This window comes from Xenopus laevis, chromosome 9_10S (assembly GCF_017654675.1).
Source record: "Xenopus laevis strain J_2021 chromosome 9_10S, Xenopus_laevis_v10.1, whole genome shotgun sequence".
Lineage (NCBI taxonomy): Eukaryota > Metazoa > Chordata > Amphibia > Anura > Pipidae > Xenopus > Xenopus laevis.
Genome location: NC_054388.1, coordinates 41,291,525 through 41,314,367, shown reverse-complemented (window position 1 = coordinate 41,314,367; position 22,843 = coordinate 41,291,525). Strand labels below are relative to the sequence as shown.

General features: G+C 42.7%; 1 protein-coding gene across 7 annotated transcripts in view; it reads left to right on the top strand.

The window, feature by feature from the left end:
* Positions 1-22,843, top strand: part of tnrc6c.S (trinucleotide repeat containing 6C S homeolog) — a 68,216-nt gene that overhangs the window by 32,893 nt on the left and 12,480 nt on the right. For 2 of the 7 annotated variants that reach the window (XM_041578849.1, XM_041578851.1), the window contains exons 5-14: positions 11,930-14,482; positions 17,451-17,657; positions 17,836-17,999; positions 18,295-18,375; positions 18,748-18,805; positions 19,381-19,526; positions 20,165-20,338; positions 20,670-20,816; positions 22,128-22,247; positions 22,538-22,621. In XM_041578849.1, the coding sequence (XP_041434783.1) occupies positions 11,930-14,482; positions 17,451-17,657; positions 17,836-17,999; positions 18,295-18,375; positions 18,748-18,805; positions 19,381-19,526; positions 20,165-20,338; positions 20,670-20,816; positions 22,128-22,247; positions 22,538-22,621 (3,734 nt within the window). The other 5 variants (XM_041578855.1, XM_041578854.1, XM_041578850.1 and 2 more) reach the window with 5 other exon arrangements.

The window sequence follows — 22,843 nt, the reverse complement described above, 5'->3', positions numbered from 1 at the left end:
ATATGACTAACAAGATATCGGCGACACCATTCTGTCTGGAACGAGCCATTTTACTCCGAGAAATACACTATAACCAACATGCACAACATTTGCTCCTTCCTTCCTTAAATAAGGGCCGTAATTGACACTTGTTTTTTCACAGAATGAATGTCACTAATTGAACTCCACACTGCTATTATTTGGAACAAGTTATTATTTTGAACACTGCTATTATTTGGAACAAGCCTCAATTAATGATTCAATTACACAGAATCAGCAGCATGTCATGAGTCTGTTGGGTCTGTTGGTTTCTATTACTCTACTGCACCTACTAGTGATTTATTTGCCATGTAGAAATACAATTTCTGCTAAAAACTGTTTCATTAAAACTATACAAATGTGGTATTAGAGCACCTTGAGTACGTGGGACTCTCCTAATCAGTTGCATTTTCATGGAATTTACAGTGATATGATTTTTCTCTGTTAGGAAAAATATGTGATTTATTCAACTTTTAAGATATTTAGAGCAGAGGCTTGCCTGGGTTCTGAACACATGGGGGCAAATTCACTAAAGAGTGAAGCGGCTAACGCTAGCGCAAATTGGCCAGCGTGACGTCATTTCGTTACTTCGCTGATTTACTAACGGGTGCTGGCGTAAATTCACTAGCGAAGTGGACCTACTCTAGTGCTACTTCGTACCCTTACGCCAGGTGAAGTTGCACTATGGCAATGGGACGTAACTACGCTAATTCACTAACTTGGGCATTTTACTGAACGTTACCTCTTGCGCCAGACTTGCTTTCGCCACCTCAGAACAGGCGAAGTGCAATAGAGTAGATAGGGATTGCTTGAAAAAAAGTTGAAATTTTTTCTAAGTCCCAAAAGACGCTGGCGTCTTTTCCTTTTTTAAGGGTGATAGGCTGAAACATATGGCACATAAACTATACAGTGGGCACATGTATAGGGCAATATAACAACTCTATTTTATTTTATGAAGCTTTCCCAGGCTTGTGTAGTGTAATGTATTTGCTGCTACATATACGTCCATTGTACTTTAACTTGGCACCGTATGCAAGTTAGGCATCGCTAGCGTAACTTCGCTTTCCTTGACAAATTAACGTTAGTGCAACTTCGCTACCATTCGCCTCCCTGAACGCAACTTTGTATTTTTAGTGAATTAGCGGCGCACTGGCGAAGTGCGGCGAAGCCTGTGCTAGCGCAACTCCGCAGGTTAGTGAATTTGCCCCATGGAATACCTACAGAGTGGCTGGTTTTCAGGCGACTATATGGGCATTCCACAGACACCTTGAACAGGGAGTGTGCTGGGCTGTGGCTTCTCTTGTCTAATGGAAAAAAAAAAATTAAAATTGAACTTGTCACTTAAAAGGTTACATTTATTCCACTTGCTGAATTATGCAGTTTGAGTTTGATGGGTTAAAGCTCCCTGTGAGTCAAAGTGCAGGTCTCCCTAAGAAATACAAATTAGCTGTTGTTTAAAGGGGTAGTTCACCTTTAAGTTACCTTTTAGTATGTTATAGAATAGACAATTCTCGATTGGTCTTCATTTTTCATAGTTGACTTTGTTTTCTGTCTCATGCCAGCTTTCAAATGGGGGTAACTGAATTCGAAAGCAAAAAAGAAAACTATTGCTCTGTAAGGCTACAGCTTCATTTTGTATTACTTATGTTCAGGGCCACTCCTTTTTATATTCCAGTCTTTCATTTAAACTACTGCCTGGTTGCTATGGTAATTTGGATCCTAGCAACTAGATAGCTGCTGAAATTCCAAATTGTATAGCTGCTGAACAAAAAGCTGAATAATTAAAAAAAACACAAAAGGAAAACTCAAGACCAATTGTATCAGAATGTCACTCGCTACCTCATGCTAAAAGTTCATTTAAAGGGGCAGTGTGATCTAGAATGGCCTGTTCTAAGCAACTTTTCAAGTATTCATCATTAGTTATATATATTGTAGTTATGGATCATATATAGAAAGCTGTGAGGGCCAGCAGCTTCTGATACCCTGTACTTGAGTCAACGTGACTGATATTCCGCTTGCAGATCACAGTGAATGTGTTTCAGTAACCGCCAGCCTTTCCTATTCTTTCTCATCAAGGGGCAGAGACAAGATGGAAAATGTGACAGAGCTGGGAAAGGAAAGCCAAGCCAAATAAAGGGGGGGGGGGGTTGGCAGTATATACTTTAGTAGAAGGTTCTTCAACCAGCGAGCAGAGAGCACAGCAGAGTTTGCCTGCACCGGCTCCAATGGGGCTTCTATTGCACAAATGCACCGTAAATGCATTTGGGTGACAAACTGAGGTCAGGAATACTTTTCTGTAGAAATAAAGGTGGTGGGGGGGGGGGGTTCCTGTTGTTTTGTTTTTTAGCCATACTGCTTCTGTACAGTTCTGTCCCCCCCTTAACAATTCAATACTGTTATAAAGTGGTTTTAAGTAGCCTGACCCCCCCTATTACAGTGATTCATTTCAACCATTTGGGGGGGGGGATGGGGAGGGTTATCACAAGGCCAATGTAATTACAAAATACAATCATACTTTAAAGGATATATTTCTTTGTAAATAATTATAATGGTGCATGCCTTTTTAGAGTAAGGTTCCCCAGGAGCGGAGGGGCTATTTGGAGCCTGTATCACTTGAATTTTGAATCATCAAAGCATTACTTTTGAATATATTTTTATTTAGCCTGTCAAGGATCTGTGTCACTGTGACAGAATAAACTGTTAAAAACATAGCTAGAAACAGGCTCATATTTCGGCCTTGGGCACCTATAGGCTGCAGGGTCTTGGTTCCCGATGTTAATGCATATAGGAATACTCCATTGCTCCATAGATTTGTGGCTGAGCAGTATGCCACCCCTAAAATCTTGCTGCCCAGGCCTTTGTTTTCTTGCCACAAATCTGAGTGTGGCTAGAAACTAAAGGTCCCCATACATAAACTGATATAATCTGCCATCACATTAAATTGACCGCTTATTGGGCAGTGTATGGGGCCCTCCGACAGGCTTCCGCGATTGATATCTGGTTGAAAGTCGTCCAGATGTCGATCTGGCAGAATTAAAGGGGTGTTTCACCTTTACTTTAACTTTTAGAATGTTATAGGATTGTCAGTTCTAAGCACCTTTTCAATTGTTTTTTTTAATTTTTTATAGCTTTTAAATTATTTGCTTTCTTCTGACTCTTTCCAGCTTTCAAATGGGGGTCACTGACCCCATCTAAAAAAAATTCTCTGTAGACTACAAATGTATTGTACTGTATATATTGTATATATATATCGGGGAGAGATCTGCTTGATTGGCGACCTCTGTGTGTATGGCCACCTTAAGCCATAAAGCAGGGCAGGACTGCTGCTTACAATGGGTATCAGGTAGGATCTGTGCCACTGTGACAGAATGCTCTGTTATAAAGATAGCTAGAATCTCAGCCATAAAGCAGGACAGGACTGCTGCTTACAATGGGTATCCGGTAGGATCTGTGCCACTGTGACAGAATGCTCTGTTATAAAGATAGCTAGAATCTCAGCCATAAAGCAGGGCAGGACTGCTGCTTACAATGGGTATCAGGTAGGATCTGTGTCACTGTGACAGAATGCTCTGTTATAAAGATAGCTAGAATCACAGCCATAAGGCTGAATAGGACTGCTGCTTACAATGGGTATCAGATGGATCTGTGTCACTGTGGCAGACTTCTCTGTTATAAAGATAGCTAGAATCTCAGCCATAAAGCAGGACTGCTGCTTACAATTGGGATCAGATAGGATCAACTTCCCAACTTTAAGTGGCAGCAAGGGTCCTATTTATGTTCTAATAACCTATTTACGTTTAATAAACAGAGAGATGTAGAACAAAAAAAATTAAAATAACCTCAAACCCATAGAAACTAATGTTTGCTGGAATGTCACAGTATATATACATCACATTAAAAGGTCATTGCAATGTGATCTTCCCCTTGTAGAAAAAAAAAGTAGTAATCTATGCTGTGGGGTTTCTTCTCTGTGTCCGTTGCCTGATTTGTCTAGATATTTAATACTGAATGGTGATTTGTGCACTGACATTGGGAATTTCATATACAGAACCATCTGTCCATGTACAAGTGCTGATCGTATGAGTCCCTGTCCTAGTACATATGAAGGCTGTCCATAAATAGTAGAGTAATTCAATAAAGTTTGTATCATCGGATGACTGGCATCCAAAAGATCCTTTTGATCTGTGTAACTTTTAAGTGATTTGGCATAGAATGTGTCTCACTATTGTTATTATCTGCTCTGGTGGGTGGAAACAATGTAGCAAAAGTCAGCCAATTAACAGACTCGTATGTGCTAGGAGTATTGTTACGTGGTTTCAAGAGCCAGAACCAGCAATGCAGAAAGGTAGAAGTAGACACTGTGTTTCAGCTGTACATACATTTAGGAAAAGCTTTGAGACTGTTAAAACATTTCAATGAATTTGTGTTACAGAGTTACTTAAAATTACATTTTCATTCTTTAGGCAATTTAATATTTTTGGGATTACCTTGGCTTTAAACCTACAGGAGCTCCTTTGGCACTGAAACAAGCTTTTAAAACTCAATTATCAAGTGAGGTTAGAGTATGGGGTCAGGCATGAAAGCCACAAGGAAGCCTGTAGTCAGACATTGTCTGGTCAGGGGCTTTAGAAGTCACTCAGACATTGGTCAGGCCAACAGTAAATCAGACTAAACAAAAATGCTAAGGATGTGCAGTATTGCCCTTTAATATTCGTATACTCACTTTTTTGCTGGATTGTTCCAGTGTTCCTTGGAAACCCAGTAGGATATGTGCGGTTTACAAAATGCAGTCATATGTAGAGTATAAACATTAGCAATCGGTGTAGTAAAAAAATTTGTTTATTGAGGCAAAAAAATCACAGCAAAGGCCTTACACGTTTCGTGCCAAGGGGGCACTTAGTCATAGGCCTATGACTAAGTGCGCCCATGGCATGAAACGCATAAGGCCTTTCCTGTGATGTTTTTGTCTCAATAAACGAATTTTTTTACTACATCTATTTCTGGAGTGTGATCCATTTTGTGCCAGCCCATTGCTATTTTTTCTACTTGATACATTGCCTTCCTGAGCTGAAAGTTTGGGGTTTGTGCACCTGGATACCCCATTTGCTTGGGTAAATTAACCCCAAAATTACTACCCAATGCAAAGGTATTGAACATTTTTCTATATATGTATCCCTGTAAACATTAGCAATGCCCAATTTATATGCCCAGTGCAACATCAACATCGCACATGTAGTTCAGCAGTGTCCTGTATGTCTAAGAGCTGGCGGGTCTCACTTAATTAAAGGGGAACTATTGCGAAAATTAAAATGTAATATAAGCTTACTCATACTGAAGTAAGAAACTTTGTAAATACAATCAATAAAATAATTCTGCATTGTTTCTGAAACAATCAAGTATATATTCACTAGGGATGCACCGAATCCAGGATTCGGTTTGGGATTCGGACAGGATTCTGCCTTTTTCAGCAGGATTTGGATTCGGCCAAATCCTTTTGCCTTGCCGAACCGAATCCTAATTTGCATATGCAAAAGGCGGGGGGAGAAAAATCACGTGACTTTTTGTCACAAAACAAGGAAGTAAAAAATGTTTCCCTGATATTCTTCTGCTCAGTAAAGATTTGAGAAAGGTTTCTAAAAATTTTCCTAAGCGGAAGAATATCAGAGCAGCCTCTTTCTTTCTCCTAACAACTTCCTTGACTACTTGGTGGTCAGACTGGTGGGAAAAAGACCAGCAGGTGGCGCTGTTGTAACGGAATTCATTCATATTAACAGTACATGGATCCCTTAATATCTTGGGATGAAAGCAAAATAAATAATGAATGTCCATTGTATAAGTGCTAAGAATATCCCCCTCATCAATTTTCCATGTACTTATTTTCAAGGTTTACTTATCCTTTAAGATATATTGGATCATTCATCTGACACCCAACTGCTGCATGAAGAGAGAATGAGGAGAAACAAATGCTGAGAGAGCAGAGAATAGTGAAGATAAACTTGGTTATTTCAGAAACAATGAAGAATTTTTAATTGATTGTATTTAGGAAGTTTATTTCAGTACGAGGAAGCATATATTAAATTAAATTTTCATTTTCGCGATAGTTCCCATTTAAGCAGCATTATCTGGAGCAGAAAGCTATATTAGATATGGATGCCTTCAGAGCAGAACAGGGTTTGCTGATGGCGTACCGTTGTGTAAAAGCAAGCAGCTTTGGATGTGTGGCCACTCTCTCGGCCCTCCCGCACTCTCTGTAATCAGAGCCAGAACTAGGGGTAGGTAGAGTATGTGCCCGCCTAGAGCGCCATCATGGGGGGGGCACACTTTTTAGGGGGATTTTTTGGTTTGCTTGACCTTAAATACTTTTTCAATTTTTTAAAACGCCTATTCTTGCCCGTGATTCATACTGTGGGCAGAAACACTTCCCACCTCCCTCTTGGCAGCTGCTGGCACTGGTACATATTTGTGGGCAATATCTTGGCTGCTGCTGGCATAGGTAAAAAGATGATTAGTGGCAATATGATGGATTTGTGGCTGCTGCTGGCACAGATACATTTTGGGGGCAATATGATGGATTTTTGGCTGCTGCTGGCACAGATACATTTTGGGGGCAATATGATGGATTTTTGGTTGCTGCTGGCACAGGTAAACAGATGATTAGTGGCAATATGATGGGTTTTTGGCTGTTGCTTGCACAGATACATTTTGGGGGCAATATGATGGATTTTTGGCTGCTGCTGGCACATGTAAACAGGTGATTAGTGGCAATATGATGGATTTTTTGGCTGCCGCTGGCACAGATAAATTTTGGGGAAATTTGATTGATTTTTGGCTGCTGCTGGCACAAGTACATATTTGGGGGCAATTTTGTGGATATTTTGGCTGATGCTGGCACAGGTACAGATTGGGGGCAACATGAGGGATTGGCTGCGGCTGACTCAAGTACATGGGACAATATGGTGGCTACTGGCACAGGTATACAGATGTTTGGGGCAATATGATGGATTTGGGGCTCCTGCTGGCACAGGTACAAATTAGGGGCAATATGATGGATTGTTTTGGCTGCCGCTGGCAAAGGTACACATAGGGTTGCCACCTGGCTGGTAAAATGTGCATGATTGGAATGTTAAGTATAGGGAAAAACCATAAAAACATAGGATGGCCAGTACTTTTTTTTCTAGAAAAAGTGGCAACCCTGGGTACAGATTTAACAATATGATGGATGTTTTGGCTTATGCTGGCACAGGTGCACATGGGGGGTTTGGGAGCAATCTAGGGGATTGACTGCTGTTGGCACAGGTAGAACTGGGGGCAATATGATAGGTGCTGGTACAGGGGGCACATGAATGGTAAGGTGGGAAATAGTAATGGAGGGTGTAGGCCGGGGGCACAGTTGAAGGTGAAGCACTTGCCTGAGTGACAAAATACCGTAGCCCGGCCCTGTCTGTGATGTATTATTTGGGAATTGTTTAATGAAAGCTGCTCTTGTTGTTTATAATGCACTTGCCCCAGAAGCCCCGAGAAAGAGGCCGGGGAGTAATGAAGTGCGTGTCAGGCAGCAGCGTGTTTGTGCGTGTGGGACCCGCTCCAACTATGACTTTGACCTACGTCTGACTGTAGAGATGTTTGTGAGAGGAAGCAGCAAAGGGGCGGGGTTTTGGAGGTGGAGTTGAGCGAAGAAGCCGTTAACATGGATCCTTGTTGTTCTGCCTCAGTATCAGAGGTGGGGAGACCAGCCGTTCTGTGGTTCTTGTTGCAGCGGAGGTCTGAAGTGAGACTGCTTGCGCCACAGTTGGTTTAAAAAGAAAGAAGATCGCTTTAGCGTCGGCTGTAGTTACATCATGAAAGCCATTGTCACTCTTTGAGCCTGTTGATTAACCCGTACTGAGGAGGAGGGAGGGGGTGTATACGGGTGGAGATTGAACCCAAATGAGTTGTCCCCTCACACAATTACACTGAGAGCTACACTATGAGGGTTACACAGCCGAGCCGGTGCACACACACTGCACACAATGTCGCCTTCTGTACGACTCATGTGCGTCACCTTTCCTCAGGTATTTCACGCCGTCAGCCATTCCCACCACCACTACTTCTCCTCTGTCCAAAAATGCTGTAAGCAAATCTCTTCCGCTTATGCCTCCTTCATTACATCATGATTTCCCGAGGCACAGCAGTATATACACGCCTGGTTTGTTTCCCCCCTCAGGCTTGAGAAAATGGCGTCTTCCCAGACCAAGCTGAAATACGCTTTACAGTAAACCCACCAAATGTGCTCATCCCTCGCCGGTTTGGGGGGTGGAGGTGTTAGAGCTTTTCCAAATTTGAAGAAAAAAAATGCTTCATTAACTTTTGAGACCATCTGTTGCTATGGTTACCACCTGGCCTATGAAAATGATGGTTGATCCCAATGTTATGAATAGGGAACCAGGAAAAAAATGAAATATGTTAAAGTAACTTTACAGAAAACATTTAAGGGCAGGAGTCTGTTTTACATTGAAATTGTTCACCTTCCAGACACTTTTTTTCAGTTCAGTTGTTTTCAGATTGTTCCCCAGAAATAAAGACTTTTTTTCCAATTACTTTCCGTTATTTTTTTTTTTTTTAGTGTTTTTCCAAAATCTAAGTTTAAAGTTTGATGTCCCTGTCTGGTGTCTCAGTCTGGCAGCTCAGTAATTCAGGCTCAGACTCTGAACGGTTACAATTTTGCAACATTGAGTTGATCCATTTCTCAGCAGCATCTCTGGAGTATTAGCAACTATTGTATCAAGTCTAACAGCTGCCTGTAATGAAACCCAGAGACTCTGCTCAGCAGGGACAAAGATAAGAAATGTATCAACTAAATGTATCCATTTAGAACAGGTTACAGGGTCGGCGACCCCCTCAGAGCTGCTTTAGAAGGTTGAAAAATTACACTTTACACTTCAATTTTAGAAAAACTGTGACATTTAGAAAATAGAAAGTAATTGGAAAAAGTTGTTGTTTCTGGAGATCTATCTGAAAACAACTAGTTGTTTGAAGGTGAACAATTTTACACTATGGGGGCATGTGCAAGGCCTCTCTGTCAATCACAACCTAAAGCAATATGTGATTGGTGCAGGACTGTGTAAGGGGCAGACTAATTGGAATTGGCCATTTACAGGCAGAACAATGGCAAAATAAATTTTAAACCTCCTTATTTCACAAATAATAACATTCACAGAGGGAAAAAGCTGTTTTGGGTACATCAGGACAACATTTTGATGTAAAATCCAGGAAAACATTGCTTAAAGGGATCCTGTCATCGGAAAACATGTTTTTTTCAAAACGCATCAGTTAATAGTGCTACTCCAAACAGATTTTTTTTATATTCAATTTTGAAATCTGACATGGGGCTAGACATTTTGTCAATTTCCCAGCTGCCCTCAGTCATGTGACTTGTGCCTGCACTTTAGGAGAGAAATGCTTTCTGGCAGGCTGCTGTTCTTCCTTATCAATGTAACTGAATGTGTCTCAGTGAGACATGGGTTTTTACTATTGAGTGTTGTTCTTAGATCTACCAGGCAGCTGTTATCTTAAAGATAGATTACATTCCAGCAATGGATATACAGTATTGCTTTGTACTGTATTAAAGGGGATCATATCAGTACCTTTGTATTCACTGAGCTTTACTTTTATGCACCTATCTTAGCACTGAGATTCTTTAAAAAAAACTGAGGGAGTTATCACAACTATGGAGAGTTTCATTTGTTTTCTTATTCATCTGGACCCCCCATCAACACATACCACACCCCCAGACTGCTTGGTCACACCATTTTCTGTCTCAGGCTGTCTGGCCACAACCTTCCTAAACAACCTTCCTAACTGAACCGTTATAAAAGTTGTGGCCAGACAGCCTGAGACAGTGGCAGGTTAATCAAGGTTAGAACTGCATTTTGGGTATAGTTGTTTGTAGCATTATACGCTGATTTGGTGACAGTTTGTTGTAATTAAGCAGTCCTTGCCAGCCTGCTTTATATGATACAAAAGTATCTGAACCAACTTGCATTTAGCTAGTGTTGTATGTCAGTTTGCAGGTTGTGCCTACATTTGTGAATGAGGTTCATGGCAAGCTCCTTTTATGTGTTGCACCTCATATTCCACCTACTTAGTAAATAACACCTTTGGTGTTGTGTGTAACAAACAGTCCTTTTTTTAATGATGTCTTAAATCTGAGTTCTTAAAGTAAGGTGTTGAATTGGTTTGAGGGCTTATGGAAGCCATGCAAATATAGGCATATCTTGCTATAATGGGCCAGAAACTACCCAGTGTTTTTAATGGGGTTGTTCACCTTTGAGATAACTTTTAGTATGATGTAGAGCAGGGGTCCCCAACCTTTTTCACTCGTGAGCAACATTCAGATGTAAAAAGTGTTGGGGAGCAACACAAGCATGAAAAATGTTCCTGGGTGGTGCCAAATAAGGGCTGCGATTGGCTATTGGTAGCCCCTATGTGGACTGTCAGCCTACATGAGGTTCTGGTTGGCAGTACATCTGGTTTTCATGCAACCAAAACTTGCTTCCAAGCCAGGAATTAAAAAATAATTACCTGCTTTGAGGCCACTGAGAGCAACATCCAAGGGGTTGGGGAGCAACATGTTGCTCGCGAGCTACTGGTTGGGGACCACTGATGTAGAGTGATATTCTGAGACAATTTGCAATTTGTTAAAATGTTTTATTATTTGCGGTTTTTGAGTTATTTAACTTTTTATTGAGCAGCTCTTCAATTTGCATCTTAAAGGAGAAGTAAACCCCTTATTAAAAAAAACCCTACCCTACATAGACCCTCCCACCCCCCTCCCCCAGCCTAACTGCTACCCCGGGCAAATGCCCCTAACTTTTTACTTACTCCTCGGTGCAGATTCGCGGCATCTGAGTTCACGGGCGCCATCTTCTTCTTCTTCGGTCTTCATAAGGTCTTCTTCTGGCGCTTCGGCAATTTTCGTGACTTTCGGCACATGCACAGTTGACAAAAACCTGAAGACTGCACATGTGCCGATACGGAACTTAATTCCCGATGAAGCCAGAAGAGAAGAAGAGAGGGGTCTGTGTAGGATAGAACAGTTTACAGGTTCGCGACCCCCCCCCCCTCCCAGGGCTGCTTCAATATTAGAAAAACAGTTACACATAGAAAATAGAAAGTTATTGGAAAAAAGTAATTATTTCTGGTGATCTATCTGAAAACAACTAGGTGTTTGAAGGTCAACCACCCCTTTAAAGCAGGGCTGCCACTTTTCTTTTGGTTAATAATCACTCCCGGTTAAAAGACCTATGGTCTGCAATTGGTAGCACAAGCTTATAGTTCTCTTTGTTTTTTGGTCTTTTATTTATGTAGTACATACCTCTTACATAGCTCATTTTATGCGGATTTTTTTTTATCCTTCCCTCCATTTCTTGTCCCAGTGGAACTTACAACGTAAGGTTCCTATTACATTCACACACACACTAGGGTCATTTATTATCAGGAACCAATAAACAAATTATACAAGCCCCATGCCAGATCAGAATCAAACTCAGTCTCCTACATTAATGCTTCATAATGTATATATGTAAATGAATAATGAAAAGTTCACTGAACTCCATTAAATCTTAAACCATGGGAGATGATTTCCAGTTCCACTTTCGAGCAATAAACCTTCATTTTCCTCAATGGTTGGAAACCCATGCATGCTTGTTAATGCCATTTCACAGGCAAGTGTTTACCTTGTCATGTTTCATTGTACAGATGTTCTGGTCTTGTGGAATATTTAATCTAGATATATTACATGACAAAATAGGCATTTAGTATGTATATAAGATCATTATTGCTGTATTACTGGGGATATCCTAGTTAAGCTGACCAGATCACCAACTGAATTTCAGACTAACGTGTTCCATCGGCTTTTATTTTTTCTTTACAGATCTCAGTCACAGTAGTTTGGGAGACCATTATGAAAATTCCCACTGGGGGCTGCAGCCTGCTCTCCGAGGTGAAACCAGTTGTAGCTGGGATAAAGTGATAATAGACAGGACTGACAAGGAAGCATGGCCTTCCATTACAGGAACTGAGAGTGAACCTGCCTCAGAATGTACTACCGACACTGACTCTGCCTCCAACTGTGGCTCAGAGAAAAGTAGCATGGCTACTAGTGCCCAAGGCAACTTCACTGGACATACAAAGAAAACAAATGGCAATAATGGCGCCAATGGAGCACTCATCCAAAGCACTTCTAACCAGAGTGCCCTTGGAGCTGGTGGGGCAAACGGTAATGGGAACTTAGCCAGAGTTTGGGGTGTAGCTCCAGGCTCCAGCTCTGGCATTGTGCACTGCCCTGTCAGTGGTGGGGATGGCAAGGTGGACAGCATGATTGGGGAGAGCAGAAGTCATAACTGCTGGGGAGCTTCCAATCCAAATACTGGCATCAATCTTAGCCCTAATGCCAACCCAGCTGCCTGGCCTGTACTTGGACATGAAGGGACATTGGGAGGTGGGAGTCCTTCCAGCATTTCAAGTCCCGTTGGTGCCATTGGACAGAATATGGGCAACCAGAATGGAAATTCAACAGGTACCGTAGGTGCTTGGAGGAACCTGCAGTTACAAGAGAGCACAGAACCACAAACATCCAATTCTCAGAATGTGTCTTTCAGCTTACAAACTCAGAACCTTAACACTGATGGACCAAATAACACTAACCACATAAATTCTTCACCAAACCTTATTAATGCAATGCAGACAAATGGACTGCCGAACTGGGGGATGGCTGCTGGAATGGGGGGCATCATCCCATCCCACCTGCAAGGCCTTCCTGATGCTAATGGTTCAGTTTCTCAAGTCAACAGGACCGGAGGTGACCGCACAGGCAGCTCCATGTTGGGGTTATCACAGTGCGGCCCTTCTGCAGGAAGCTGCAATTTAGGCTTTAGTCAGGAGGGAGGAGATGTCATAAGCTCAGCATTAAGCTCTAAACAAAATGGCTGTGCTGTTCAGAAAGATGGCAGTGGAGTTAGTGCATGGGATCCGGGATCACCTACTAGCCCTGGAGTGCTGGCTTGGGGAAGAGGTAGAGGAAATGTAGGAAGCATGCTTCTTGGACCATGGAGTCATACTGGACATAGCACAAGTAATGGTGTAAATGGTGAGTGGAGTAAGGTCTCAAACCAGCATTCCAGCAATGACATCAATGGAAAAGTGTCAACAGGGTGGGATAGCCCAAGTGTTAACATGCAGAACACTGTTACTCTGCAGGAAAGTGAGCAAATGAATGCTAGGGCCAAAACTGCTTTATCTGGCACCAATGCTAATGACCGATGCAACAGTGCTGGAAATCAAAATGAAGGAAATGGAGGAGATGGTCCACAGGGAGATAATGAAATGGCAGATCATGAGCATATGCAGTTGCCAAGACAAGATCTTGACCCTCGAGTCCTTTCCAATACTGGCTGGGGACAAGTTCCAGTGAAACAAAATATTGCATGGGAATTTGAAGAATTTCAGCGTCCCGATAAGAAAAATGTTGGAAAGGAGACCTGGGTGGGTTCAAATACTCAGCCTTCAAACTCAGGGGGAAAGAGTGAAGGGTCCATCATGAACATTACCAATACCTCTTCAGTATCGTGTTGGATGAACACCCAACCTGTATCTGCTCCTGTAAATGCAAGTTGGGGTGATAAAACACCAAATTGTCCCAGGGGGTGGGGGGAACACACAAGCTCTACTGTTGTCAATGCTGCTGCCAAAAGTGGTCACGCTTGGAGCGCGTCCACTAATCAGGAGGACAAATCGCCCACCTGGAGTGAGCCTCATAAGTCCAAACCCCAAGGATGGACTGATGGGCAAAAATCAAATGTGAGCTGGACTTCTACAAGTGGAGAATGGACTGATGGGCCACCTGTTCCACCACATATGACAGATGGAAAGAAAAACGGGACAGGGTGGGACTCTGACAGTAAGCCTGGATCTGGGTGGAATGAGAATTCACGGCCTGGGACCAGTGGATGGGGAAATGGCACAAGCACCAAGAATAATTCAGGAACAAGCTGGGGGGAGCCGCTAAAAGCTCCTCCGCAAAACTGGGCCAATAAACCCCAAGATAACAATGTAACTGTGTGGGGAGGAGCAGCATCTGTAAAGCAGAATGGATCTGTATGGGTTGGTGGACCAGTGCCAGCAACACCACCAGCCAAACAAAAGGATGCTGGAGCTGATCCCACAGGCTGGGTAGAGCCCTCTCCACCATCTATACGCCGTAAAATAGAAATAGATGATGGTACCTCAGCTTGGGGTGACCCAAGCAATTCTAAATGTAAAACTGTAAACCTGTGGGATAAGAATAATCCTGTATCTCAGTCTGTCCCTGCAGCAAACACCAACTCCACCGCCACTCCCACCACCCCCCCAAATACCAATTTGGTCGAACCTCCACCAAATCATCAGCCAAGTGCCCGGCAGAACCGATCCCCACTGCACGGTCCAGGTAGGCTGCTTCATAACTGTTTGATCATGAAATAGAACTGCACAAGTTAATGAACTAATTCATTAAGAAGCTTAACTATATGCAACGCTTGTGTTTTAGCATGCATCACACTCTAGCTGTTGCTAAACTACAACTCCTAAGCTTGAGAGGATAGCCCTCATGTGATTGGAGTCTTAGGTTAAACAACAGCAAGAGGGCTGCAGGTTGGCAAGTGCTGGTAGTGCTTAGGCTAGGGCTACACAGGGCAGTGACAGAACTATTGGGGGTGGAGGGGCACCAGGGCCTGCACACCCTTGGGGGCCGCCAGCAGTTTGCGTGCACACAAATCCGAAGATCGTTTCTGCAGGGGATGGGGGGCCCGGCTGCACCGCCTGCACCTAGCCCCATGCCATGGAGCTACATTACTGCATGGGGCCAAAATCAGCTAGCTGAAATAAACTGGCTGATTTCAGCTCTACAGCAAGCAGAAGCCACCTCTCTTTATCACACTAAGAAGTTTCAGTGCGAACAGACTAGGCCGATTTCAGAAGAACCACGAGTCTCTGCAATATTATCTGAAATCTGCTCAAGTGAGTTCCTGCGAAGCTTCTGAATGCAGAGGAGGCTACTGCCTGCGGTAATGCTGAAATCAGCCAACCTTTGTGTCGGCTCCAGTGTGAAAAAACAAGTCTTATGGATGTAAAAGCTGAAGAGGATTCTGCTAGCGATTGGGGCTCGGATTCAGCTAGGAAATCCGCAGGTAGGGTTGCCACCTGGCCGGTATTTTACCGGCCTTGTCAAAAAAATGATGGCTGATCCCAATGTTGGCTGTTGTCAGCCTGTGTATTATGCAGGCTGATAGAAGCAGATCTGCTTAGTGCCCCTGCTCAATTGATTTCAGCCTGTGTGCAGTCACACATAGCGGAGCTGAAGCTGAGGTCAGTGTATGACCACAAACAGGCTGGTCTGATTCAAATCAGTGGTGCAAGGGCACTGAGTAGATCTGCTTCTCTCAGTCAGACTAAAGCTGGCCATAGACAAAAAAGATCCGATGGTATGAATCCTTTTACGATCGGACTTTACCATCTCCCGACCTGCCACTAACCATTCCGATCAAATAAAGTACAAAAGAACAGATCAGCCGATGTTCTGCCCCCTGACAGCAATCGTACGAAAGTTATGTCCGACTAAAGCTAGTGACAGTCTCCCTCTGAAAATCGTACGATCGGCAACACATGCAGAGATATTATTGGCAGCCGACAGAAATCTTTTAACCTGTCCGATCGACCAAACGACCGATCTCTGCTGGACAAAAAATGTCGGGACTCTCCACACATGGTCCGAAAATCATATGAATCCTCGATTCGTACGATCAGATCTTTGCGTATATGGCCAGCTTTATGCTTATTTTAGTAGCAAACCAGACAATGTACTCCAAGTGCAGTTTATCAGAAAATGGTTAATCTTTTTGTTTCCCAGATGTCCCTTTGTATTTTAAACCAGCAACACAACATAAAGCCTTCTGTAAACAGAAGGTATTTATTTCCCTTGTGCCATATACATAGCACTGCCTTAAAGGACAAGAAAAGTCTAAAATAGAATAAGGCTAGAAATGCTGTATTTTGTATACTAAACATAAGCATGAACTTACTGCACCACAAAGCCTAATCAAAGAAATGATTTATGCTTTCAAAGTTGGCCACAGGGGCTGTCATCTTGTAACTTTGTTAAACATCTTTGCCTGACCCTGACCCTGCACATGCTCAGTGTGGTCTAGGCTGCTTAGGGATCGTCATAAATAAAGCTGCTTGAATTCTGCATGACTGGTAAGTAAGGCGGGAGCTCCCCCTGCTGTTCATAAGTACGATTGTTTCCCTGCTCAGCAGTTAGGGACCATCTGACAATTCCTATCCACAGCACTAAATGAAGGGAGAATTTCACTGCATACAGTCAGGTTTCTTATAAAAACAGTACACATTTTTTAATTAAATTATATTGGAGATAGGTTTCTTTTTCATTAAAGAAAGTAGAAATTGGATTTTATTTTTTTGCCTTTCCTTGTCCTTTAAGGGCAGAGACACACGCTCAGATTCGGGGAGATTTAGTCACCCGGCGATAAATCACCTCTTCTTTGGGGGGGGGACTAATCTCCCCGGCTAGAATCTAAATCGCTGGTGTGATGGCACTCGGAGAGCTTGGTTTTCCAAATTTACCCGGTTTCCTCATGAGGCACCTTCGGGCGACTTTGGAAAACGAAGCACACCGATTGCCATTCTGCCGGCGATTTACATTCTAGCCGGTGGGAGGCAGCTTATTGGTAGGTAGGACTTGTGGAGAAGTGAAGCAGAGAACCTAGCCTGGTTAGCGTGAGACTGGATAAAAGTAGCCAAAAAGCCATTCACGTGCAGCTATGTTGCATGTCTTGCACCTGAAGGGCTTTTTTGGCTCCTTTTAGCCCGTCTCACCCTACTCAGGCTAGGTTCTTTGTTCCCCAAACCAGCAATGCTAATCTTTATAGGACGTTGGCCCCCACTGAGAGTATTGGTTGGGGAATCTGTGGGTTTTTTAACCCTGTCAATGCCAGATGCCACACTTTAAATAATTCTTAACTGAGAATATCCTTTCTACCATACCATGAACTGACTACGTAATTGCTCTGTTTACTCTGGGAGTTCTCTAAAGGACTAAGGATTTTAGGAGAGTTACTTATTCTCATATGTAGCCTTACAGTTAAAAGCAGCAAGCCTTCTAGTGCTTGAGCCTTCAGCCGTACAGCATCAGTTCAATAGAAGAGATGCCCTATACATAAATTAAGACCGGTATTGGGGCATTGTGGGATTGTAGTTTAGCAGATAGAGGCTAGCATGTAGATAAACCATGATTTAGGAACATCCCATCCAAATCCCAGCAATGATGAGTGGCTGCTATGTATGGTTTTGCCAGAGATAGCTTTGATCAGTTGGATAGTAACGGGTCTTACATTTTGCAGGCTGGGGAGATTTGCCTCCTGTTAACTCAAAGACTGAAGCCTCCTGGGGAGAGCCCCCATCCCCGTCTGCTGCTGTTGACAATGGCACTTCGGCATGGGGGAAGCCCTCCAACAGCACTTCAGGGTGGGGGGATGGCTCTGTGGAATCTCCTGGAACATATGGAAGGACATGTGCTGCTGCTGCCCCCCCCTTGCTGTGCAAACCAGGTGTGGAACCCAGGTTAAATCAAAGAGTGAACCAGAATTTAGTTTAGAAAGCCCCGCTGTTCAGTTGCTACACAGAGGTTATTTTAGGATTGTATATTAATGCCAGGTTAATGGAGACCCTTGTTTGGAAAATGTCTTCATTGCTTAGAAATCCACCATCTTTTCTTTTCACTTGCAGCTCCCAAATCTATGCAAGATGGCTGGGGTAGTAATGGAGAGGAGGCTGGCCTCGCTAGCCAGTGGGAAGAAGATGACGGAGACATGTGGAATAATGCTGCTTCTCAAGACAGTAATTCTCCCTGCAACTCCTGGGGCAATGGCCCCAAAAAAGGACTTTCAAAGGTAACCGGAACATTCATATAAAAGCTGACATGATATCAGCAGCGAATCTACCTTCAAATACCATACTGATGGTGGCAATATTTAACGTTTATACTGTTTGGCCTGGTACCTGCATAATAAAGATTTGTTTTTCCTTCTTTTTTTGTTTTGTTTTTTTAACAACCCCCCCGATGAGATTTCTCTTCCTAAGAAAAATAATTAAGGTGCCTTTTGCCAAAGAAATACTCTGGCACCTGTCCCAACCTCTGCTTTGTTCCAAGCATTCATAATTGTGTATCTGCTGTTATTTGCATAGGTCATAAAGACTCCAAGCAAGTCCGACGAGGTCTGGATCATGTCCCGACTGACTAAACAGCTCACTGATATGGGCTTCCCGGTTAGTGTCTGCATGAACTGATCCTAATACAGAGCATACTATATCTGTCTGAGTGTTATTTCATATACTTTTCGAACTGTGGAAATGTTCATAATAAAGCAGGCTGGGTTTAGGGGAAGAGCCTGTAACTCTGTTGAACATTGTGTATGGTAAGGTTAGATGGTGTCATGGGAAAGGGCTGTAAATGGGTATTTTGCCCCACTTCTATTATGACAGTCCTGCGGGTTGTTTTTTTCCATGTGGATATCAAAGCCAGTTATCATTACACTATCATTACACTTTTGAGCTATAGTTCTGTCTAGTGGTTGGCTGAAGTTGTAGTTAAGAAGACCTTTAGGGGCCAAAACTGAATACCCATCTCCCTCTCTACAGAAAGATCCTGCTGAAGAGGCCTTGAAAAGTAACAATATGAATCTTGACCAGGCCATGAGTAAGTATACCAATCACTACTCTAGAGTATGTGCCAACAATTCCACATTGTACAGTCATATGAAAACATTTGGGAACCCCTCTTAATTCTTTGGAGTTTTGTTTATCATTGGCTGAGTTTTCAAAGTAGCAACTTCCATTAAATATATAACATGCCTTATGAAAACAGTATTATTTCAGCAGTGACATATAGTTTATTGGATTAACAGAAAATATGCAATATGCATCATAACAAAATTAGACAGGTGCATACATTTGGGCACCCCAACAGAGATATTACATCAATACTTAGTTGAGCCTCTTTTTGCAAATATAACAGCCTCTAGATGCCTCCTATAGCCTTTGATGAGTGTCTGGATTCTGGATGGTGGTATTTTTGACCATTCGTCCATACAAAATCTCTCTAGTTCAGTTAAATTTAATGGCTGCCGAGCATGGACAGCCTGCTTCAAATCATCCCATAGATTTTCGATGATATTCAAGTCGGCCATTCCAGAATATTGTACTTCTCCCTCTGCTTAAATGCCTTTGTAGTTTTCCAAGTGTGTTAAGCAATATATTTTGGCTTTTTCACAGGTGCTCTCCTGGAAAAGAAGGTGGAAATGGACAAACGTGGATTAGTATTGGCAGACTATAATGTGATGATCTCCAAGCACCTGAGCTGCCGCCAGCCACCAATCTCCAAAGAGTCTTCCATGGACCGCCCCACTTTCCTTGACAAGGTAACAACTGTTGTCGAGTTTTTTTTTTTTTGTTAACCAATGGGCACAATAATATTGCCAAAATGTGGCAGCAACCAGAATAGCTGGTGATGACCAACTAGCTGGCAATGATATGTAACCGTCTGAAAGGCATATGCAACATTGTCACCAGTTATCAGCAGCTATTGATTGGCTGTAGGTACAATCCATCAGTATAGAATGCTTGTAAAGGTAATTATTTTCCAGAATGCTGGAGACCTTGGGTTTTCCGAATATTGTATCTTTAATATAGCTTAATTTAATAGCTTAATATCTATTCAGCCGCTGTCCACTGCCCTGCAGAAACTGGGTTGTGAGGGTCTAGTGAAGGATGAGTCTTATATTGACAGAACAGCTGAGTTCGAGCGGCAGACATATGAACCATGTGCTTGTCTCTGCTTAAATGTCAGCAAAGCTTTTAACCCCTTACCTGCATTGGCTTGTGTTGGATTCATGAGGGATACAGAATTTGATAATGCCCTATCCTTGCTTATATTCTATTCGTTGGCACTGATCTGATTTTGTGGAGACTGAACTTTGTACACTAACGGTTTTCCTTCCTCTCTCACACATCTTTCCACATGCTTCTTTGTGTCTTCTCTTTGGAACCTTGCCTGCAGCTGACCATCTCCCTTTCCAATCAGGATGGCGGCCTAGCGGAAGAGCCCATTTCTTCACCATTTTTGCCTTCACCAAGCCTGAAACTCCCCCATCCAAACAGTGCACTCCCTAATCAGGCCCTGGGTGCCATGACAGCAGGGCTTAGCATGCATAACTTGAATTCCACTAGACAGGTGAGGAAGGTTGAGGTGCTTGTTTAAGAAGGGGTACCAACCTACTTTAGTAAATGGGAAGCCATCGAAATGCAGGGACCTAATGCTAAGTTTATATCAGTCACTGGCTGAATTAGAAGCAATACTAAGTTTTGACCTTCAGTGCAACAGTCACTGGAGCATCAGTGTATGCTTTATTTTTGCTTTAATCATTTTTTCTTGCAGTTTTCAAGGTAGTGTAAATCATTTTTCCTGCATTGTCACCATGCTTATCTTCTCAATTTCAAAAACTCTTTGCCATTATGGCTTTAAGTATGTAGTGGTAATGCTCATTGTCTGCATCTCTGTACAGATGCAGAGTGGCAATCTGAGTATGTTTGGCAATAGTGGAGCAACACAAGCCAGGTCCATGCAGCAGCAACAGCAGCCACCAGTGCAACCTCTCAACTCATCCCAGCCTAGTCTTCGTGCTCAAGTGCCTCAGTTCTTATCCCCTCAGGTGTGTAACTTGTCACGTTCACGTAGGCTTCTGTACTAAAATGCATGCATTGGTTTGCTCAGGTATTCCATTGTTATGAGTGGCCCAAAGCATTAAATTCTCTGAAGTGCAAAGTACACACATGTCTAACTCTGAGATTTACAGAAGATAAGATTGTTTGGTTTACATGGACGTAGAGAATTTGACTTTAGAAGCCTTAAAGGGATTCATTCTGTCATGATTTTTATGGTGTAGTTTTTATTTCTAAATTACACTGTTTACACTGCAAATAATTCACTCTACAATATAAAATTTAATTCCCGAACCAGCAAGTGTATTTTTTTTAGTTGTAATATTTGTATGTAGACAGCCATCTCAGGTCATTTTGCCTGGTCATGTGCTTTGTAGGAAGAGCCAGCACTTTAGGATGGAACTGCTTTCTGGCAGGCTGTTGCTTCTCCTACTCAATGTAACTGAATGTGTCGCAGTGGGACCTGGATTTTACTATTGAGTGCTGTTCTTAGATCTACCAGGCAGCTGTTATAGTGTGTTAGGGAGCTGCTATCTGGTTACCTTCCCATTGTTCTTTTGTTAGGCTGCTGGGGGAGGGGTGATCTCAAACTTGCAGTGCAGCAGTAAAGAATGACTGACGTTTATCAGAGCACAAGTCACATGACTGGGGGAAGCTGGGAAACTGACAATATGTCTAGCCCCATGTCAGATTTTAAAATTAAATATTAAAAAAATCTGTTTGTTCTTTTGAGAAACTGATTTCAGTGCAGAAGTCTGCTGGAGCAGCACTATTAACTGATGCGTTTTGGGGGAAAAAAAACATTTTTTCCCATGACAGTATTCCTTTAATGCAGGGGTCCCCAACCTTTACTTGTGAGCCACATTCAAATGTAAAAAGAGTTGTGGAGCAACACAAGCATGAAAAAGTCCCTTGTGGTGCCAAATAAGGGCTGCGATTGACTAGAGCCTTCAAGAGGCTCTACTTGGCACTATACTTAGTTTTAATGTAATTAAAACTTGCCTCCAATCCTGGAATTCAAAAATAAACACCTGCTTTGAGGACCCTGAGAGCAACATCCAAAGGGTTGGAGAGCAACATGTTGCTCACAAGCTACTAATTGCCAATAATGTATATAAAATACACCAACCAGCAGGAACTGCCTTGTCCCATATTTTCCTTCATATTGCGATTGTATTGTTCTGAAGTAGAAAAAAAGAGCAGGCATGTGCCATATTTGAGACATACATAGCTTGATCTTTATCTACAAGCCTCAGTGTTGCAGTTGTAATAACCTGTTGTGGTTGCTCTTATCATTTTAGGTTCAAGCACAGCTTTTGCAGTTTGCAGCAAAAAACATTGGTCTCAACCCTGCACTATTAACTTCGCCAATTAATCCTCAGCATATGACCATGTTGAACCAGCTCTATCAGCTGCAGCTGGTAAGTAACAACTAGCAACTGCACTAAAGATTCAAGGCAATTAAAGGAGGTGTTACACAGCCAGAACAGCACTTCTGAGCTGCTTAAACACGCACCCAACCTGGTTGTGGTAGTTAGTAGAGCGTTAGATATTCATTGATACTCCTGAACTGCCAATGAAACAGAATAAGTAATCCTGTTGTCCTCCATAAAGTCTAATGCTATGTCAGGGACTGCGGCAACTTCTGTTTAGTGCTCCTCTGTCTTTGAACATTTTCCCCGGGGTAACCTGTCCCTTATTCTACCTGCAGGCGTATCAGCGTTTACAACTCCAGCAGCAGATGTTACAGGCTCAGCGCAATGTTTCCGGACCCATGAGACAACAGGAGCAGCAAGTAGGGGAAATGAGTTTAACATTGCTTTTCACTATGTCATTGAATGTTAAAAGGCATCAGAAAGCCTTCTTCCATCCCAGCTTAGCGCCCCCCACCCCAACATCAGAAAACTGCACACTGCGAAAACCTTTCTTGTAAACGATGTTATTGCTGGTAAAGGTGGCTGTAAATGCTCATACATCAACCTTGGGCAACTGTAGCCATATTGAGGAAGAATGGAAG